Source organism: Mus musculus, chromosome 19, assembly GCF_000001635.26.
Source record: "Mus musculus strain C57BL/6J chromosome 19, GRCm38.p6 C57BL/6J".
NCBI lineage: Eukaryota > Metazoa > Chordata > Mammalia > Rodentia > Muridae > Mus > Mus musculus.
In genome coordinates, this window is record NC_000085.6 from 13,498,203 (window position 1) to 13,519,059 (window position 20,857).

Consider the following 20,857-nt stretch of genomic DNA (forward strand, 5'->3'; position numbering starts at 1 on the left):
TTTTCAAGGAAATAAATGATCTGTGTGTTTAGCTACGTAATATATTATTGTATTATTTTAATAATGGAAATTAAACTGTTTAATGTTCTCAAAACCCAAAATGATAGATATATAAGGTAATAAATATACAAACTATACCTAAAAATGATTATTCATCATATGTGTCTACATTATATTGGCAAATTATACACTGTACCTCTATCTATAAAAATTATATTTTAATATTAATATTAATACTAATAATAAAAAACCAAAGCAGATTGTGGTTTTAAAAACAAGAGTGGAGATTTTTTTAACAACAACAAAAAAAAAAGTTGAAAAAAAATTTATGCTTCGGAAGTACAAAGGCCCTGTGTGAAAGATATCTTGAAAGATGGGGAGAATATGATCAAATATATTTACATTTAAAATTTTAAGCAATAACCATATAATAATAATAATAATAATAATAATAATAATAATAATAATAATAATAATGATAGAAAAAAGTGTGCTGCCATATATTATGAGATTTCAATTAAGTTTGATGTTATTTTTCTGCCTAACTTCTCTGTAGCCCAGCTGTCTTGATAATTTCAGGCTCTATTCCCTGAAATTCTCATTCCCAACATACTCACAAACCCTCCCAGACAAAATGTGAAAATCTTCCTTTCTTTCTTTCTTTCTTTCTTTCTTTCTTTCTTTCTTTCTTTCTTTCTTTCTTTCTTTCTTTCTTTCTTTCTTTCTCTCTGAAGTGTTAGTTTGGATGGCTGGTGTAGGATCATGAAACTCTAGAGACAGCCACTCCCATATCATTGTTCCCAATGAGATATTTGCAAATCTTGTCACTTCTAAATTTAAAATGTAAAGCACAAGACTAGATTATGTTCCACAGCAGAGTTCCACAGATGTGAAAGAAGATTCTCTAAATCATAAAATGTTTCCTTGGATATAGGTGTTGTTGATGTGAAAGTTGTATAGGTCCATACCACATATTTGCAGGTTTTCCTCCACTATGTCACTTTCAAGGACAACAGTACTTCAGAAGCATACATTCTAAAAAGTACACTCATATGCTCTCTCTGAGGCCCAGGAAATATAGTGGAGGGAATGGCAGAAAGAATCTAACAGCTTGAGCCTAGAAACTGGAAAATGATTGCATGAAGTAAAGTCACATGGACAGAAGGGATTGACATGGTATTCATGATTTGCTTACTTTTCCATGGCTGGAATATGGGGTTCCATATAACTTGAAGGAATTCAGATATGATGTAGGAGAATCCTGTGGGAGGAGGGATAGCCACACATGGCTAGGACACTGTGTGTGGGACTCAATCTAGGTCTGGAGATTTGTGGAGAATATGTGAATAGGTTGTTAGGGAAAGTCACCCGGCCAGCCCTGGAGAAGACTGTAGGAAGTCTCAAGGTGCTTGAAGACCCTTATGGAAGAATACAAGGAAGGATTGCAGTTCATAAGGGATAGGAATTTTGTAGGAATATTAATAGAATCAACTAACCTGGACACTTGGGGCTCTCAGAGTATGAACCAATAACCAAAGAACATACAGGGCTGGAGCTAGGCTTCTCTGCACATATGTAGCATATGTAGAGCTTGGACTTCATGTGGGTCTTGAAGAGCAGGAACATGAACTATCCCAACAGCTGTTGATTGTATGTAGGATGTGTTCTTCTAGCTGGGCGTTATTGCCTGGCCTCTGTGGGAGAGGAAATGCCTAGCCTCACGGAGACTTGAAATGGCAGGGTGGGGGATACCCAGTGGTCACCACCTGATCAGAAGAGAAGGGTAGGAGGAATGGGGGAAGGACTGTAAGAGGTTGTGACAAAAAGGGGGTCAGTATGCAGGATATAAACTGAATAATTAAAAGTAAAAAAATTAGAATGCATATATCCAAATAATGTTTTATGTGATAAGAATAACATGAGTATCTTCTTTATAATACTTAAAATGAAATAATAAAAGTCCTAACTTTGAACTTTTGAGGAAAATTGATATCAGAATGTTTGTATGAGTTGCTAAGGTTGCTTAAAGAAAAAAATAATGGGCTTTTAAGTTGTTTTTTGTTTGTTGTTTCTCTGTTCAACGTGAATGTGGACACCTGTGTGTGATAACTGGAGGCTTTTTCATATAAGTATATATTATCCAATGTCTTCATAAGTACTTTTAAACAATATGCAAACACTATCTTCTGCAATCTCCATCAAGGTTGATCTAAAAGCCAATATGAGCTCATTATGCTCTAGAGACACCTACTCATGTGTATTTCGCCCCTGTGAGATACAAGTATAGCTCCTGGTTATATTATTATATTGGCAATATTATAAGATAAAATTCCATTTCACAGCAGAGCTCTAGCTGTGGAGGGAGGAGAACAATATGATTTCCTAGTTATGTGTGTTAGGTCAGTGTTCTGGATAGGAGATATCACACAGCCTTCCGTTTTACTCCTATTTTTCTATTCTTAGGACAACAGTAAGTATTAAAATATGTAAATATATGTAGGCAAAACTGTAAATGGATATAAAATACCAAGTTATTTTTGTTTTGATTCATAGGTGCAATCAAAAAAGAGTAAATTTAATATCTATAAAGGTAAAGCAGCAGGTCCAGGGAGCCATGATTATTTATTTACTTATAATCTCACTCTTGACCCATTGCTCTACTTACAACCATGATGCATCAGAAAAGCCAGAATTCAACTCTAAATTCTTTTTGATCTTGAAGTGATGGTTTCATTCTAGAGGGAGACCATGTTCTAATTTTCTAATATTTAAAATATTCTACAGTATCAGAAAACCTCATCTCACTTTCAATTTCAGAAAGTTGTAGAACTTTCAACATCCATTTAATATATCATTTACTAGGTTCCTTTTCCTGAGAGTATCAACTTTCAGACATAAGTATTATGAGCTGCTATTCAGAAGACACGAGGTAAAGATAAGCAAAAATTGGAAAGGTAATGGCTGTGACTTACATGATTTTGAATAGTTATCATCCTACATACTTGCAAAAAATTACACATTCATTTTAATGTAAGTACAGGTATATCCCATGAAGAGAAAGGATGATTTTCCTATTGGTTATTTAAATGAATAAGGTCATAATATCTGATGCCATGAATATAAGAGATTATTAATGAAGAAAAATAAGTGTGCCTAAGATTTTCAAGTTGGAAGTAGGTCTCAATTCAGTAACCTCATATGAAATCACAGTTGTATTTTCAGGAGTTACATGATCCACCACGGTAGTGGTACAAAAAGATGCACCTTGTAATATACTGTATTTGAGGTTACACATTATGTAGAAAGAGCAAAGATAGCTATCCATTAGTGTTTACCTTATTCTCCCTCATACCCAAATATAACAAACTTGTGTGGCAGTAATAGAAAATAGCAAAAATGTGTAAAAGAAAATGAAGCTCATTAGAAGTAATGAAAGCATTTAAAATAATTCTAATTTTGAAAAACTATGACCTTAGATTGTTAAATAAATGACAACTGATATATTTAAACTTTATAATGAACATGTTTCATACATCAGGAAGTTATCATTTAGTTCAATTTTAAAAGGAAAAAATGTAATGAAAGAGCTTAGCAACTTAGATATAAAACTGAGTACTCATGAAGCAGCACCTAAAATTACTTCATAGCCACAGCTTGTATGGTAAACTTGATGGAAGTGTTAGAGATGGAAAACACAACAGATAGGGTTTGTTACTAACAAAAAACAAAGAATAATTGCACGTACCTATATTGTACTTGTTTCAAAGATTCTGATGCACATCTCAGAAAATACATTTGTAAGATTTTTGAAGACAAAATAGTTCTTTGTGTGTTAATGAAAAATCTATTTTCATTTACCAAAAAAAAAAAAAAAAAACAACCTGACAACCTGAAATAAGACCTATATTTACAATAGGGATGCATATTGAGAGCAATAAAGTAAGTTTCCATTTGACCCATTTCCAGGTAAATAACTTCCTTTAGGTCATTCCCACCCAGAATTCAGATGAGATCATTTCATACTGTACAGGATGCTGACACATGAATAAGACAATGTGAACATATTTAAAATCGCTTGCTGATGTCCAAATACAAAATTTTTTTTATTTCATCCTAGGAGTCTGTTATAATTTCCATAAAAAATGATGCAGAATATTTCAGAACTATCAGAATTTATTCTTGTTGGGTTAACAGATGCACCATTCCTGCAAACTCCTTTATTTATCATCTTTACTCTCATTTACTTGACAACATTGTTTGGGAATCTTGGGATGATAATGCTGATTCTGCTGGACTCCAGACTCCACACTCCCATGTACTTTTTCCTCAGTAACCTCTCTCTGGTGGACTGTGTTTATGCCTCAGCTGTCACCCCCAAGGTGATGGAAGGTTTTCTCACAGGAAATAAGATCATATCCTACAATGCATGTGCTGCCCAGATGTTCTTCTTTGTAGCCTTTGCTATTACTGAGAATTTTATCCTGGCCTCAATGGCCTATGACCGTCATGCAGCAGTGTGCAAACCTTTGCATTACTCCACTACTATGACAACTACGATATGTGTCTTGCTTCTTGTTGGATCTTACTTGAGTGGACTCTTACACTCTTCCATCCATGTTTCCTTCACATTCCATCTTTCCTTCTGTCGTTCTAATGTAGTCAATCACTTCTTCTGTGATATCCCCCCACTATTAGCTGTTTCTTGCTCCAGTATTCGCACAAATGAAATTATACTCTTCATGTTGGCAGGATTTGATGTGGCTTTTTCACTATTGGTTATATTGACCTCTTACTTACTAATTTCTGTTGCAATTGTGAGAATGCGCTCTGCTGAGAGCAGGAAGAAGGCCATTTCCACCTGTGCATCCCACCTTACCACTGTTTCCATCTTCTATGGAACAATTATCTTCATGTACTTACAGCCCAGCTCCAATCACTCCATGGACACTGACAAGATGGCATCTGTTTTCTACACCATGGTCATTCCCATGCTGAACCCTCTTGTATATAGCCTGAGAAATAAAGAAGTCAAGAATGCATTCAAGAAGGTTGCTGGAAAAGCAGTGCTTTCACTGGGATTAATCAATTAACTACAAAGTGTATTGTAGTTCCGGGCATATTCTTTATATGTATTTTCTGTGTATTCCTTTTAGATTCAGACAATATACAGCAAATGTTGGATATGTTATCATAGAAATTAGGGGCTTTAATTTAAAAAATTAGACTGTAATCCTAGATATTAGGATACCCAATACTGACCACACTTCATGTGTTATCTGCTGTTTAGTAAATATTTCCTCTGAATTGTGATATTGTTTGCTTGGGAGATTTGGGAGATTATAAGACTCAAGAAGTAAATAAAATTACAATGCTCAGATGTGTCAAAAATTTAAGATTCAGGATGCCAATGAATCTTACTAGGTTCCTGAGCTCAGAACTTTATGAGTCACATAGGCCAGTCCATAGAACCATAGTAGCACACTAATGCTAGAGAGGAGCCTCTCAAACTACACTTCCTGAACGTTGCTTATTGGGTTATAGCAATTCATATTTTTCCTGAGTGGCCACCCATTCTGGATGGACTGTCTAACAATGCATCTCTCTCAGATACACTCATTTTCTTGCAGGTAGCTCCTTACACATACTCATGAAAGTCATAACCATGACAAAACTCATTGTTTCAGCAAGAGAGACTTGCAACAAATAGTTTTATCTGTGTGTTGTTGGCATGCTCTCTAGGTTGACTAGACATTTCTGTACATCTTATTCACAAAACAGCAACTTTTATAGCAAACCATGACTAGGTAGATAAATATATCAACAGATACCAGGGTTATAATGTTATTTTTTACAAGTTTTATTAGTTTCTTGAAAGCTCCAAATAACATTTTGCAATATTCACTCCCTTTCAATTAACATTCCCTCCATTTATACCCATCTATTTTATGCACATTTGTTTTCTCTGATTAAGATCAAATTTATGATTCTCAAATGATCTTTTATGTGTGAGCTTTTATGGAAGTATGGTCAACCTAGCAGTGGCTAAACTGTTAAAAAAATAATAACAGCAAACAAAAATCCAAACAATCAAACAAAGAAAAAAGCTTCACTTACACCAAGCAGCTGTTAATTAGTAATAACTTTATTGATAGTAGCAAGAGTATATGCCCATCTCTTTTCTGAGGATTCTAGTTGGGTTAATAATTTTTTGAATCCCACCTTCATTTTGACTTCATTCCCTTCAACAAGTTCATCTCGATATTGATTTTTCAATTCTATGACCTCTTTTTTTTTTTTTTTTCAGTTTACTCAGCCATACATTTTTGTTTTCTTGGTCATCACTCAGGTATTTATTACTATTCACATTAAGTTTACTGAGCTAATTCTTCATGTTTTACGCAAATATCTTTAATCTTTTGATAAAGTTAATTATTATTATTTCAAGTTCTGTGTAATGGGGTTCATCCAGGTCATTTCTAGACAAATTTTAGGTCCTTGCATTTCAGAGGAAATGTACAGTTTTGCCCTTACATATTGTGTAAATCTGTGTGAGTATGTGTGTGAGAGAGAGACAGACAGAGAGAGACAGACAGAGACAGAGATAGAGACAGAGAGAGACAGAGACATAGAGAGACAGAGAGACAGAGCAACAGAGACAGAGAGACAAAGACAGAGATAGAATAGACACAGACACAGAGACACAGAGAGAGACACAGAAATTTATTATGATGAGTTCTAAGCATGTTGAGTTCTCTTCTTGGCTTTGTCTTCCTTGAGAGTCTAGGTTGCCTTTTTTTGTGTTGCCTGGCCACAATCTGAAGGTTGGCATGGTCTGAGCAGGTAAGGTTTCAAGGACTTACAAGTTTGTATGCATACAGGTGGAAAACTAAGCCTAGGCAGGTGTTAGGATATACTGCAGGTAATCTGGGGTAAAGGAGACTGATCAGTCTACATTTCAGATATAGGTTGTGTCCAAGGCTTGGAGGATGAATGTGGCTTAAGCTAATGGACTGGAAGGAGAAAGGAGGGAGAACAGGACACATGAGGCTACAGTATCACTCTCAGCAATTATTGTTGGGATCATTTCTATTGTTATTTCTGTAGGGGCAGGGGACAGGGGCATTGTCTGGCTCAATCCTAGGTCCACTGAGATTTTTTTTAGTCTTATTTCAAACTTTAATGTTATATTTGCACTTTTCCTCATTTTGACCTCTTTATTATCTGTTTATAATTCATTAGCATTTTGAATATCTGTTCTGGTGATGGGTACCAGAGGACAATATCCTCCTGTACTTCTCATCTCACTGCAGTCTTCCTCTTTGATAGGACTGTCATTATCATGTATTTGTAACCTATCTCTACTCACTCTATGGATGCAGATAATATTGCGTCTTTGGTCTACAATGTAATTATCCTCTTAATGAAATCTGTGGTCTCTAGTCTGAGGAGCACATTCATAAAGGTTGTTGATGAGGCAAACTTTCTGCAGGATTATTCATCTGATGACATAAAATCCACCAAAACACATATAATTATTCTATGCTATAATACAATGTAAAATATTATTTGTTGGACATAAAATAAAGTCAGTCTTCATATCATCAATTTCTTTAGTTGAAAAGTTATTTTATATATCCACAGTTTAGAAAATTAGAATGTTTAAAAATATCTACTTAGTAAAATTTTATCCAGGTATAAATTACACTTCCACTTTATAAATAAATAGCTCCATGTTTGTTAAGTTATTTGTCTGAGAAGGGTTTATGTATGTGACAGTTTCCAAAAAGTAAATATTGAGGTTAAAATGAAAGCATAGAGATTTATTAGTCACATATTATGAATTATTACAATGAACAAGGATCTCCCAATTTTTATTTTTCAATGTACTTAGCACATAAGCAATTTCTTCAAAACAACAATAGCTTTATCATATTCAATGAAACAAAATATTTGAATAGTCAAATAATGTATACAATAAGTTCTGAAGCAGTATACTTATTTACACATCATATAATCCCAAATTATTTATTAATTTTAGATTAATTGTAACACTAATTTAGTATTACATGGTAATTTACTATTTACATATTCAATATGTATAAATAAAATTAGAGTCTGTAGTCATTTGATTACAAATAGCCCCATTGGCCCAAATATTTGATTGCCTGTTCATTAAGGAGTGGTACTATTTGACACAGATTAGGAGGTATGGTCTTGTTGGATGATGTATGTCATTTCCAGTAGGCTTTTGAGTTTTCTAAAGTTTAATTCAGTTCCACTGGATATTTCTTTCAGCTGTTTTTGGATCAAGAGTTGTAACACTAAGTTACTATCTCTATTTGAGTACCACTATGCTTCCTTACATGAGGATAATAGTCTCAATAAATTTTCTTCATTTGTAAATTTGCTCTAGTCATGGTGTTATTTTATCACAATATAACTCTGACTAACGCTTGTAGCTATCATTTCCTTAAACTTTAAAAAGTCTTGTTTCCAAAAGTATTATACTTAATTTTCATTATATATTTTATACAATATATTTTATTCATACTAATCCTTCCTAAATAATCCTAGATTCTACCGACCTCTTTATCAACCCTACTTTGTGTCGGTTCACTCTCTTACACAGAAAAAGAAACCACAATCAAGAAAATAAACAAAGGCTAAAGAAAAAAAAAATCAACAAACCATAAAACATCATTTACATAGAAATGGAGTTTGTTCTGTGTTGCTCTGAAAGAAAGAACAAATGGTTAGGCTCTCCTATAATTTTTCTCTCTGAGAAATAATATATGCACAGAGAAATAGTAACTTGATTCTGACCTAGAAGGCTGCAGATGGAGGCCATTAACATCTAAGTAAATATGGTCCTTTGCTCACTTAAATTTTTCTTTTCCTGGATTTAGGATGGTCTACAGTCTGATTAAATTAATGATGACATTCAAACTTAGATTGACCTGTATTTCACTGCTCAGTGAGTATAGGTGTTACCATTCAAGCAATTCTCCTGTATTCTACCATCCTATAATAGTTTATTTAGCTTCTGTCCAATTATTCTTTTGTTTGAAGTTTCAATCTATTTTCTTCTCAAATTTTGTTTTGAATATTATTTTTTCAGAAATATCATGGAAAATGACTTATTTGACTTTATTTCAATGACAATGAAATTGTTCAAATTATTTAAAACAATAAAGCGATGTTTCTTAGAAAGAATCATCTTGTTAAAGACATGCATTTTTGTCTCAAGAGACAGACTCAGAAGAAAAATTTTGGGTTTTCTGTGCTGGTTGACAAATTTTTCCAACATGACTATACACATTTCCTACATAAATAGGCAATAGGTATTTAATTATAAAGTATGTATATACCCAGCCTGCTCCTTCTGCCAAAGGAGATCATCAGCTTGTCTGCTCCTCTGAAGACCCCACAGTCTGAAGGCCTTCCAGGACATCTTCTGCAGGCCTGGCAACAGGTAAGGGACCCTCCAAAATAATTGCAGCACATGGGAAACACAAGGAGCCAAATGGACTTCAGACCAATCCCCACACCCTCTTCTCCTCAAACTCCACCCCTTTCAAGCCTGGGCCTTCCTCCAGGGAAGATTCTCACCTTCTATGCTACTCTAAAGACCACACAGTCTGAAGGCCACCCAACAGATCTGCTGCATGCAGGACAACAAATCAGCAACTTGTCTGAATACACGACATTCTGAAACCTCCTAGGAAAGCTGCTGTAGCTAAACCAACAGATCACCATCATGCATGCCCCACTGAAGACATCAGAGTTTGAAGATCTCCTAAGAGGTCTGCTACAGTCAGGGACACAGGCCTTCCAGGAGACCTGCAGCAACTCAGGGACACAGGAGGCAGGTGTCAGTCAGAGACACCCAAGCCAGTTAACTAAGAGATAACTAGAAATTGAGATAGAAGCTCAAGACCATAAGAAGCAGCAGAAGCCAATATACATTGACATCATCAGAAACTAGTTCTCCAACCACAAGAAGCCCTGTATACACCAACACAACTGAAAACCAGGATACTGACCTAAAATTCTATCTCATGAAGATGATAGATATCTTTATGCAGGATATAAATAACTCACTGAAAGAAACACAGGAAAACGCTGGTAAACAGCTAGAAACACTTAAAGAGGAAACAAATTAATCCCTTAAAGAAAAAAAAACAGGAAAACACAATCAATTGAAGGAATTGAACAAATCAGTCTAATACCTAAATATGGGAGTAGAAGCAATAAAGGAAAAAGAAATGGAGGCAACCCTGGAAACCAAAACCCTAGAAAAGATGTCAGGAACTCAGATGAATGCATCAACAACACAATACAAGAGATAGAAGAAAGAATTTCTGGTATAGAAGATACTTTACACTATATTGGCACAAAGGACAAAGAAAACACTCAAAAGGAGTAGTCTGCAGGAAATAGTCAAACTCAGAGCCTATATCATCCAAATACAAAGGAAGAGACTGATCAAAAGAATCAACAAAACCAAGAGCTAGTTCTTTGAGCAAATCAACAAGATAGATAAACCCCTAGCCAAATCTACTAAAGGGCACAGAGATAATATCCAAATTAACAAAATCAGAAATGAAATGATACACATAACAACAGAAACTGAAGAACTTCAAACAATCATAAGATCCCACAAAAAGTCTATGCTTAACAAAACTGGAAAATCTCGAGGAAATGGATGATATTTCTAGAAAAAGCCGATGTACCAAAGTCAAATCACGAGCAGGTAAGCTATCTAAATAGGCCCATATCCCCTAAGGAAGTAGGAAAAATCACTAAAAATCTTCCAACAACAACCAAAAGCCCATGGCCAAATGGCTTTAGTGCAGAACTCAACCAGACCTTCAAAATAGAGCTAATTCCAACATTCCTCAAACAATTCCATAAAATAGAAACAGAAAAAAATACCACCTAATTCATTCTATGATGCCACTATTACTCTGATACCTAGACCACTCAAAGACATAAAAAAGAGAGAAAACTTTAGACCAATTTCTTTTATGATTATTAATGCAAAACTACTAAGTAAAATTCTCAAAATAAAAATTTATGAACACATTAAAACCACCATTTACCATGAAAAGTAGGTTTGATCACAAAGATCCAATGATGGCTCAATATATGAAAATACATTAACATATTCCACTATACAAACAAAGATCATATAATTGGACGCTGAAAAAGTACTTGACAAAATACAACACCCCTTCATGTTAAACGTATTGGGGAGGTCAAGAATTCAAGGCCCATACATAAACATAACAAAAAGGAACATGTAGCAATCCAACAGCTAATATCAAATTAAATGGAGAGATAATTGAAGCAATCCTCCTGAACCTAGGGCATAACAAGGCTTCACACTCTCCGCTTATCTACTCAATATAGTACTTGAAGTTCTAATTGGAGCAAGAAGACAACTAAAGGAGACTAAGGGGATACAAATTGGCAAAGATGAAGTCAATCACTATTTGCAGATGATATGATAGTAGACATAAACACCATCAAAATTCCACCAGAGATTTTCCAGAGCTGATCAACTTCAGAAAGATGGTCAGATATAAAATTAACTCAAATAAATCATTAGCCTTCCTTTATAGAAACGACACACTGGCTGAATAAGAAAATAGGGAAAGTACATCCTTCACAATTGTCACAATTAATATAAAATGCCTTGTGTTAATTCTAACCAAACAAGTGAAACACCTGTATTATAGGAACTTCGATTCTCTCAAGAAAGAAATCAAAGTGGATCCCAGAAAATGAAGAGTTCTCCCATGATAATAGATTTGAAGGACTAACATAGTAAAAATGACCTTCCTACCAAAAACAATTTGAAGATTCAGTGCAATACCCATCAAAATTCCAACACAATTCTTCAAAGGCATGGAAAGAACAATTCTCAATTTACTATGGAAAAAACAGAAAACCCAGGATAGTGAAAACAATTCTTAACCATAAAATAACTTCTGGGGGAATCACCATCCCTGACCTCAAGCTATACTCCAATTTCTTTATGAGATCACTTAGTATAGAGTTGTTCAGTTACTATGAGTATGTTGGCTTTCTGTTTTATTTTTTATTGTTGTTGTTGTTGTGTCATTGTTGTTCCTGAAAATTAACATTATTCTATCATGATCTGATAGAATATATGGGATTATTTCAATCTTCTTCTTTCTGTTGAGGCTTGTTTTGTGTCCAAATATATGGTCAGTTTTCGAGAACATATGATAAGGTGCTGAATAGAAGGTATATTCTTTTATTTTAGTGTGAAATGTTCTGTATATGTCTGTTAAATCCATTTGGTTCCTAGCTTCTGTTAGTTTCACTGTGTCTCTGTATAGTTTTTGTTTAAATGATCTGTCCATTGGTAAGACTAGTGTATTGAAGTCTCCAAAATTGTGTAAATTCTTCATTATTGTTTAGACCTTCAGTTAAGTTTCTTTTGTGAATGTGGTTGCCCTTGCATTTCAGGCATAGACATTCAGAATTGAGACTTCACCTTGGTGGATTTTATTTTTGATGAGCATGAAGTGTCCTTCCACATATCTTTTGATTCCTTTAGGTTTTCTTTTATGATATTGTTGAAGATGTTTTCTGGCTCTTTGAATTTGGAATCCTCACCCTTTTTAATTCCTATTATTCTTAGGTTTGGTCTCTTTTATTGTGCCCCAAATAACCTGGGTTTTGGGTTAAGAACGTTTTACACTTTGCATGTTCTTTGACTGATGGGTCAATATATTATATGGTATCCTCTAAGCCTGAGATTCTTTCTTCCATTTCTTACACTGTGTTGGTAAAGCTTGCATCTGTAGTTCCTGCTCTCTTGCATAGGTTTTAAATATCCCAAGTTGCCTCCACTTATGATTTCATTATTGTTTCTGTTTCTACTTTTAGGTCTTGGATGATTTTCTTCAATTTCTTTCCATGTTTGATTGTATTTTCTTGAGTTACTTTAAGGATTTTCTTTCTTTCTTCCCTAAGAGCTTCCATTGATTTTTCGTGTATTTCTTTAAGGGAATTATTTATATCCTACTTAAAGGCTTTCATTATCTTCATGAGATAGAAGTTTAGGTCAGAATCTTGTTCTTCAGGTGTGTTAGAACACCCAGGGCTTTCTATGGTAGAAAAACTGGATTCTGATGGTGCTAACTTTTATTGGCTTCTCTTGCATATGTTCTTGTGCCTGTCTTTAGCCATCTGGTTAACTGTTGATTCTTTCAGTTTTGTGGTAGTAACAATTATGAGGCATTCCTTTTTAAACACTGCCCCTTCCCTTGATGTCTACAATATCACCCCCCTTCTCATTCTACTATCCACAAAATTAAGACTCTAGTTTTTATATTGACTTTATTGGATTTTGTTGTCGCTATGTTCATTACCTTGAACTACTTATATCTTATGTTCATAACTATCCTAAGTGTGCACTCAGCTGATGGACAGTAGAAGGCTTACTTCACCTATGCATCCTGCCTTACCACTGTGTCTATCTGTTCTTGAACAATCACCTCAATGCACTTAAAGGCCAATTCAAGTCATTCCATGGACACAGACAAAACTATACCATGGCCATCCTGAATTCTCTTGTCTACAGCCTGAGGTACATGGTGTCAAGAGTGCATTCAATAAATCGGTGGGGAAATCAAAGTCTAAATTTAGATCAATTATTTACAGATTGTTTCTAAACAATGGAGACTTCAATTAAATAGTTGTTAGTTTTTCCATTAATTTTTGTTCTTATTAGTAGTCTCAGAACAAGTTTTCCTAAATTATTTCTTGTATATTTCTTCTTGTACTCCTTTACACATAGTATCTATAACTCTTCTTTCTGTTTTCTTTCTTTCTTTCTTTCTTTCTTTCTTTCTTTCTTTCTTTCTTTCTTTCTTTCTTTCTTTGTTCGAGACAATATTTCTCTGTGTAACTTTGACTGTCTTGGCACTCACTTTGTAGACCTGGCTGGCCTCTAACTCAAATATTTGCCTGCGAGTGCCTCCCAAGTGCTGGGATTAAAGGTGTGTGCTACTACCACCCAGCTTAAGTCCTTTCTTTAGGTATAAGTAAATAGCTTTTTTTTTTTTTTTTTTTTTTTTTTTTTTTTTTTTTTTTTTTACAAACAGTAAGAAAAACTTGATTATAACTTTACAATACAATATAAGTAGCTTGGGTTCAATCTGCTTTTGGGCAGCTGAGCACCACATCCAGCAATTCCTTGCTGGCTTCTGCCTTCCTTCACATTGGACTGTTCATTGGTAGCTCTGGCTCTGAGGCCAGTGGGAGAGGCTGAAGGAAAGGGGTCAGCAGCCCAGTCCAGCTCTCCATCTCTTAGTTTGCTGGGGTTATGGCTGCTGTGGAAGGACTGCTCTTCAAGGGTCAGGCCAGCAAAGAAGGGGTGCAGCAAAGCTTCTGCCAGTGTGAGTCACTAAGCAGAGTCAAACTCTAATATCTTTCTCATCAGGACAAACAGCTGCACATGTTCCACAGAAACCTTGAGCATCTAATTCTGTAAAGGTTTGAAGTTCTCCTTCCCATACTGCCTATCAGAGCTGTTTTCATCCCATACCAGGACCCCTTTGTAGAAGTATTTTTGCTTCCTGGTATGGTGGATTATGTGTGCTGTGATAGGTCTTTGGATATTCTCCATCATAACCCCGTGTCCTCTATTTTCATGGGACTGGAAAACTGTAAAGCCATGGCAGTACTGGAAAAGAATGCACCCAATGCACCAGACATCACAGGGTTATGCCCAGCCCAAATCAAGGATCACTAAAGTTGGTCGGCAGTGACAGGTGGTCAAAATGGTGGTGTGATGTTTGTAGTAAAATGTGACACTGCTACTCAGATGCTGGCGTTCTTCGGTGACCTCTCCTCACAGCTCTTGCGCTCATTGTAGAGGGTTTCAAACTCAGAATTCACAAACAAGATGTTCTCTGGCTTCAAGTCTGTGTGGTTCAGCTTGTTCTCATGTAGAAGTCTAAGTTCATGACAGAGCTGGTAGTCCATGTGGATAAGACTGCAAGTTATATTCCTTCAGGAATTCAAATGTGATCTTGCCCAGGAGCTCAAAAGTGATGCACTTATGAATGTGTAAGTTGAACCAATCAGACATCAGAATCAGACAAAGGAACCTATTTTTCTTGTCTTTCTCCTTGATTTTCTTGAGAACATTGATTTCTACAGTGCAGCCTTCGAGTACTATGGATGTCACGGCAAACTATGACTTCCCTCTGGCATCGTCCAAGCACTCCATCACCTTGCCAAAAGTGCCTTCACCCAGGTTCTCCATGATCTCATATCACTCTTGGAGTCAATTACAGACCCGGCACACTGAGTGTCCCTCCTTGTCACATTGCATAATATTGCTGCTGCGCTTACTGCTAGGTTGTCTTGTCGAAGAGGTGTTGCTAGAAGACCTGGGACAGCATTTGTGACAGTGGTCAGTATGCTTGCAGGTATGTATGTTATAGCCCCCTCTCTTGTGACTGTCTCCAATGCTGAGAACGTGAAGACCCATAGCAGTCCCCTCCAAAGGATGGGCTTTGATCTTCACACATATATGTATCACAGTCATGGAGTTCCCGGTATCTCCTCTGGTAGATCCTCCTCATGGCTTCTGGACTGTGATCTCTGTGGTAAGACTCCCTTCAGGATCGGTATTGTAGTCAACCTTCATGTTCCAGACTGTAAGACCACCTCCTATTTCCGTGGTAGCTCAGGTACGGATCTGACTGTGGGGAAAGGTATTTCTTACTGTGACGCATTGTCTCCCAGGATTCAGCTGCAGCTAGGACCCTAGATATAAGTAACTTAAAGTAGATTTTTTTATGCTTTATAGAAATAAATAGTAATTCAATTGCAAAATCAAGATTATAATGCTACAGAATTACAGTGTAACAACTGATATGACATTTTTAAAAAGCTAATCCCCCATGTCAATGATATTTTCAATTACAAATACTTAAAATAACTGATTTTCATTTTTCAAATTATACTTTATTTATTTGGTATGCATGTGTGAGACTCTCTCTCTCTCTCTCTCTCTCTCTCTCTCTCTCTCTCTGTTTGTGCATGTTTATGTGCACAAACCGTGTTTTCTTCACCACTGTGGAGTCTAACACCTTGGAACAATAAACCTAAACATGATGCTTTATCAAAGCAACATAAAAGTGACTAATAACACTCATTTGGTAAAAGAAAGATAAGAATTTACGGGAATGGGGGGAAATGTTTAAATGATGTAGGAGGCTAGGCCAAAGATCTAATCTGCTTTTGCTGTGGAAAAAGGGCAGGGAACTTTGCTGATAAAGACCAATGAGTTTTAGATACAAAATGTGCTTTTCAAAGGTATCTTGTCAAAGAGGTTAAGTGAATTCTACTTACTTATATCAAAGGGTACATTTACAGAGACACATCAATTAAACTCTCAAAGACAGTAACTATAATGTGCCTACATAGCATTAATATGATACATCTGAATGTTCTTCCTACCCTACTGTTCTGAATAATATTACCTTCAAATCCAACTTATAACTGTTTACTGAAACAAAATTCTTTAACATTTGCCCTTGCTATAAAACATATTTTGGGGAGAGAGAAAGAGAGAGAGAGAGAGAGAGAGAGAGAGAGAGAGAGAGAGAGAGAGAGAGACAGTGAGAGAGAGACAGAGAGAGAATCACACATGCAGAGAGAGAGGCAGGTCTTGGAAGAACACACACAGATGCACACACACAAAAGCACATACAATGTGTTGTGACTCTTCTTTGAGTACTTTTTATTTGTCATATCAGGCTTCTTTTTTTTCCATTTTTTATTAGGTATTTAGCTCATTTACATTTCCAATGCTATACCAAAAGTCCCCCATACTCACCCACCCCCACTCCCCTACCCACCCACTCCCCCTTTTTGGCCCTGGTGTTCCCCTGTACTGGGGCATATAAAGTTTGCGTGCCCAATGGGCCTCTCTTTCCAGTGATGGCCGACTAGGCAATCTTTTGATACATATGCAGCTAGAGTCAAGAGCTCCGGGGTACTGGTTAGTTCATATTGTTGTTCCACCTATAGGGTTGCAGATCCCTTTAGCTCCTTGGGTTCTTTCTCTAGCTCCTCCATTGGGAGCCCTGTGATCCATCCATTAGCTGACTGTGAGCATCCACTTCTGTGTTTGCTAGGCCCCTGCATAGTCTCACCAGAGACAGCTACATCTGGGTCCTTTCGATAAAATCTTGCTAGTGTATGCAATGGTGTCAGCGTTTGGATGCTGATTATGGGGTGGATCCCTGGATATGGCAGTCTCTACATGGTCCATCCTTTCATCTCAGCTCCAAACTTTGTCTCTGTAACTCCTTCTATGGGTGTTTTGTTCCCAATTCTAAGGAGGGGCATAGTGTCCACACTTCAGTCTTCATTCTTCTTGAGTTTCATGTGTTTAGCAAATTGTATCTTATATATTGGGAATCCTAGGTTTGGGGCTAATATCCACTTATCAGTGAGTACATATTGTGTGAGTTCCTTTGTGAATGTGTTACCTCACTCAGGATGATGCCCTCCAGGTCCATCCATTTGGCTAGGAATTTCATAAATTCATTCTTTTTAATAGCTGAGTAGTACTCCATTGTGTAGATGTACCACATTTTCTGTATCCATTCCTCTGTTGAGGGGCATCTGGGTTCTTTCCAGCTTCTGGATATTATAAATAAGGCTGCATATCAGGCTTCTTAACTCAGGGTTCTTAGAGTACTTTCCTTTCTCTATTTGAGAAATCTGAGTTTAAATAATTTCCTCTTCTTAAAATTAATTTCCCCATTAATGTTACATATTCAAGTTTTGCTTAGGTATGCATCTCTGAAAATAAACTCCCAGGCAGATTTCAGTGTGTTAAGGAGCTCTGATTCTAAGGCTACTGAAAGTTTCACCGTGAGTATTGAGATCTTATAAATAATCAGTTCTCATAATTTTTCAAGAAAATAAATGATCTTTGTACTTTACCTATATAATATATTACTGTATTATTTTTAAAATGGAAAGTTAAAATTTTAATGTTCTCAACGCCCAAAATGATAGATATATAAGGCAATAAATATACAAAATGATATAAAATGATCATTCATTATATGTATTTCGATTATATCATCAAATTAGAAACTCTAACTCTATCCATAAAATATTGATATTTCTAACATTAATATTAATAAGAAATTTTTCAAAAGCAATTTTAGTAGATATTTTCTCCATTTACATTTCAAACGTTATCCCAAAAGTCCCCTATACCCACCTTGCTCCCCAAACCAACCAATCCTGCTTCAAGGTCTGGCATTCCCCTGTACTGTGGCATATAATCTTTGGAAGATTAAGGGCTTCTCTTCCCTATGACAGCCAACTAGGCACTCTTCTGCTACATATGCAGCTAGAGACACAAGATCTGGGGTACTTATTAGTTCATATTGTTGTTCCTCTTATAGGGTTGCAGAGCCCTTAAGCTCCTTGGGTTTTTTCTCTAGCTCCTTCATTGGGGGCCCTTTGTTCCATCTAATAGATGACTGTGAGCATCTACTCCTGTATTTCTAGTCACTGGCATACCTCACAAGAAACAGCTCTATCAGGATCCTGTCATCAAAATCTTGCTGGCATATGGAATAGTGTCTGGGTTTGGTGGCTGATTATGGGATGGATCCCTGGGTGGGGCAGTCTCTGTAACTCCTTCCATGGGTACGTTGTTCCCCATTCTAAGAAGGAACAACGTATCTACACTTTGGTCTTCCTTCTTGAGTTTCATGTGTTTTGAAAATAATATCTGGGTATTCTAAGATTCTGGGCTAATATCCACTTATCAGTGAGTGTATAGCATGTGTGTTCATTTATGATTGGGTTACCTCACTCAGGATGTTATCCTCCAGATCCACCCATTTGCCTAATAGTTTCATAAATTCATTGCTTTTAATAGCTGAATAGTACTCCATTGTGTGTATGTAACACATTTTCTGTATCCATATTCTGTTGAGGGATATCTGGGTTCTTTCCATCTCCTGACTATTATAAATAAGGCTGCTATGAACATAGGGGATCATGTGTCCTTATTACGAGTTGGAACATCTTCTGGGAATATGCTCAGGAGAGGTATTGCTAGATCTTCTGGTAGTACTATGTCCAATTTTCTGAGAAACAGCCAGACTGATTTTCAGAGTGGTTGTACCAGTTTGCAAACCCACCAAGAATGGAGGAGTCGTTGCCTTCATCTGCTGTCACCTGAATTTTTTTTTTTTTTTTTTGGTTTTTTGAGACAGGGTTTCTCTGTGTAGTCCTGGCTGTCCTGGAACTCACTCTGTAGACCAGGCTGGCCTCAAACTCAGAAATCACCTACCTCTGCCTCCTGAGTGCTGGGATTAAAGGCATGCACCACCACAACCCGGCCTGAATTTTTTATCTTAGCCATTCTGTCTGGTGTGAGTGGGATCTCAGGGTTGTTTTGATTTGTAATTCCCTGATGATTAAAGATGTTGAACATTTTTACAGGTGCTTCTTAGCCATTCAGTATTCTTCAATTGAGAATTCTTTCTTTAGCTCTGTACCCCATTTTCAACGGCGTTATTTGATTTTCTGGAGTCCAGCTTCTTGAGTTCTTTTATATATTGGATATTAGTTCCCAATCAGATTAAGTTTGGTAAAGATCCCTTCACAATTGGTTGGTGGTCCTTTTGTCTTATTGACAGTGTCTTTTGCATCACAGAAGCTTTGCAATTTTATGAGGTTCCATTTGTTGATTCTTTATCTTACAGCAGATGCCATTGCTGTTCTGTTCAGGAGTTTTTCCCCTGTGTCTATATCTTCGAGGCTTTTCCCACTTTCTCCTCTATAAGTTTTAGTGTCTCTGGTTTTATGTGGAGTTCCTTGATTCACTTAGACTTGAGCTTTGTCCAAGGAGATAAGAACAGATAGATTCTCATTCTTTTACATGGTAACCACCAGTTGAGACAACACCATTTGTTGAAAATGCTTTCTTTTTACCACTGGATAGTTTTAGATACTTTGTGTTGTTTCATTTCTGGGTCTTCAATTCTTTTCCATTGGTCTACCTGTCTGTCACAGTACCAGTACCATGCCGTTTTTATCATAATTGCTCTGTAGTACAGCTTGAGGTCAGGCATGGTGATTCCCCCAGAGGTTCTTTTATTGTTGAAAATAGTTTTTGCTATCCTAGGTTTTTTGTTATTCCAGAACAATTGGCAAATTGCCCTTTCTAACTCAGTGAAGAATTGAGTTGGAATTTTGATGGAGATTGCATTGAATATGTAGATTGCTTTCAGAAAGATAGCCATTTCTACTATATTAATCCTGCCAATACATGAGCATGGGAAACCATTCTGACATCTTCTTTTATTTCTTTCTTCAGAAACTTGAAATTCTTTTCATACAGATCTTTCACTTCCTTAGTTAGAGTCACACCAAACTATTTTTTTATTATTTATGACTATTGTGAAGGGTGTTGTTTCCCTAATTTCTTTCTCAGCCTGTTTTTCCTTTGTGTAGAAAAAGGCCACAGGTTTGTTTTGAGTTAATTTTATATCCAGCTACTGTACTTAAGCTGTTAATCAGGGTTAGAAGATCTCTGGTTGAATTTTTAGGGTCAGTCATGTATACTACCATATCAACTCCAAATAGGGATATTTTGACTTCTTCATTTCCAAATTGTAACCCCTTGATCTCCTTTTGTTGTCTAATTGCTTTGGCTAGGACTTTAAATACTATGTTGAATAGGTAGGGAGAGACTGGGCAGCCTTGTCTAGTCTCTGATTTTAGTGGGACTCTTTCAAGTTTCTCTCCATTTAGTTTGATGTTGACT

At 36.2% G+C, this 20,857-nt stretch overlaps 1 protein-coding gene and 3 pseudogenes across 1 annotated transcript; 3 read left to right on the forward strand and 1 right to left on the reverse strand.

The window, feature by feature from the left end:
• Positions 1–2,343: 2,343 nt before the first annotated feature.
• Positions 2,344–5,090, forward strand: Olfr1477 (olfactory receptor 1477). The gene is made up of 2 exons (NM_146696.2): positions 2,344–2,470; positions 4,118–5,090. The coding sequence occupies exon 2, from the start codon at positions 4,143–4,145 to the stop codon at positions 5,088–5,090; it is 948 nt and encodes a 315-aa protein (NP_666907.2). The 5' UTR covers positions 2,344–2,470; positions 4,118–4,142.
• On the forward strand, positions 7,210–7,507 carry Olfr1478-ps1 (olfactory receptor 1478, pseudogene 1; annotated as a pseudogene).
• On the forward strand, positions 13,231–13,729 carry Olfr1479-ps1 (olfactory receptor 1479, pseudogene 1; annotated as a pseudogene).
• Gm3188 (predicted gene 3188) lies at positions 14,351–15,809 on the reverse strand (annotated as a pseudogene).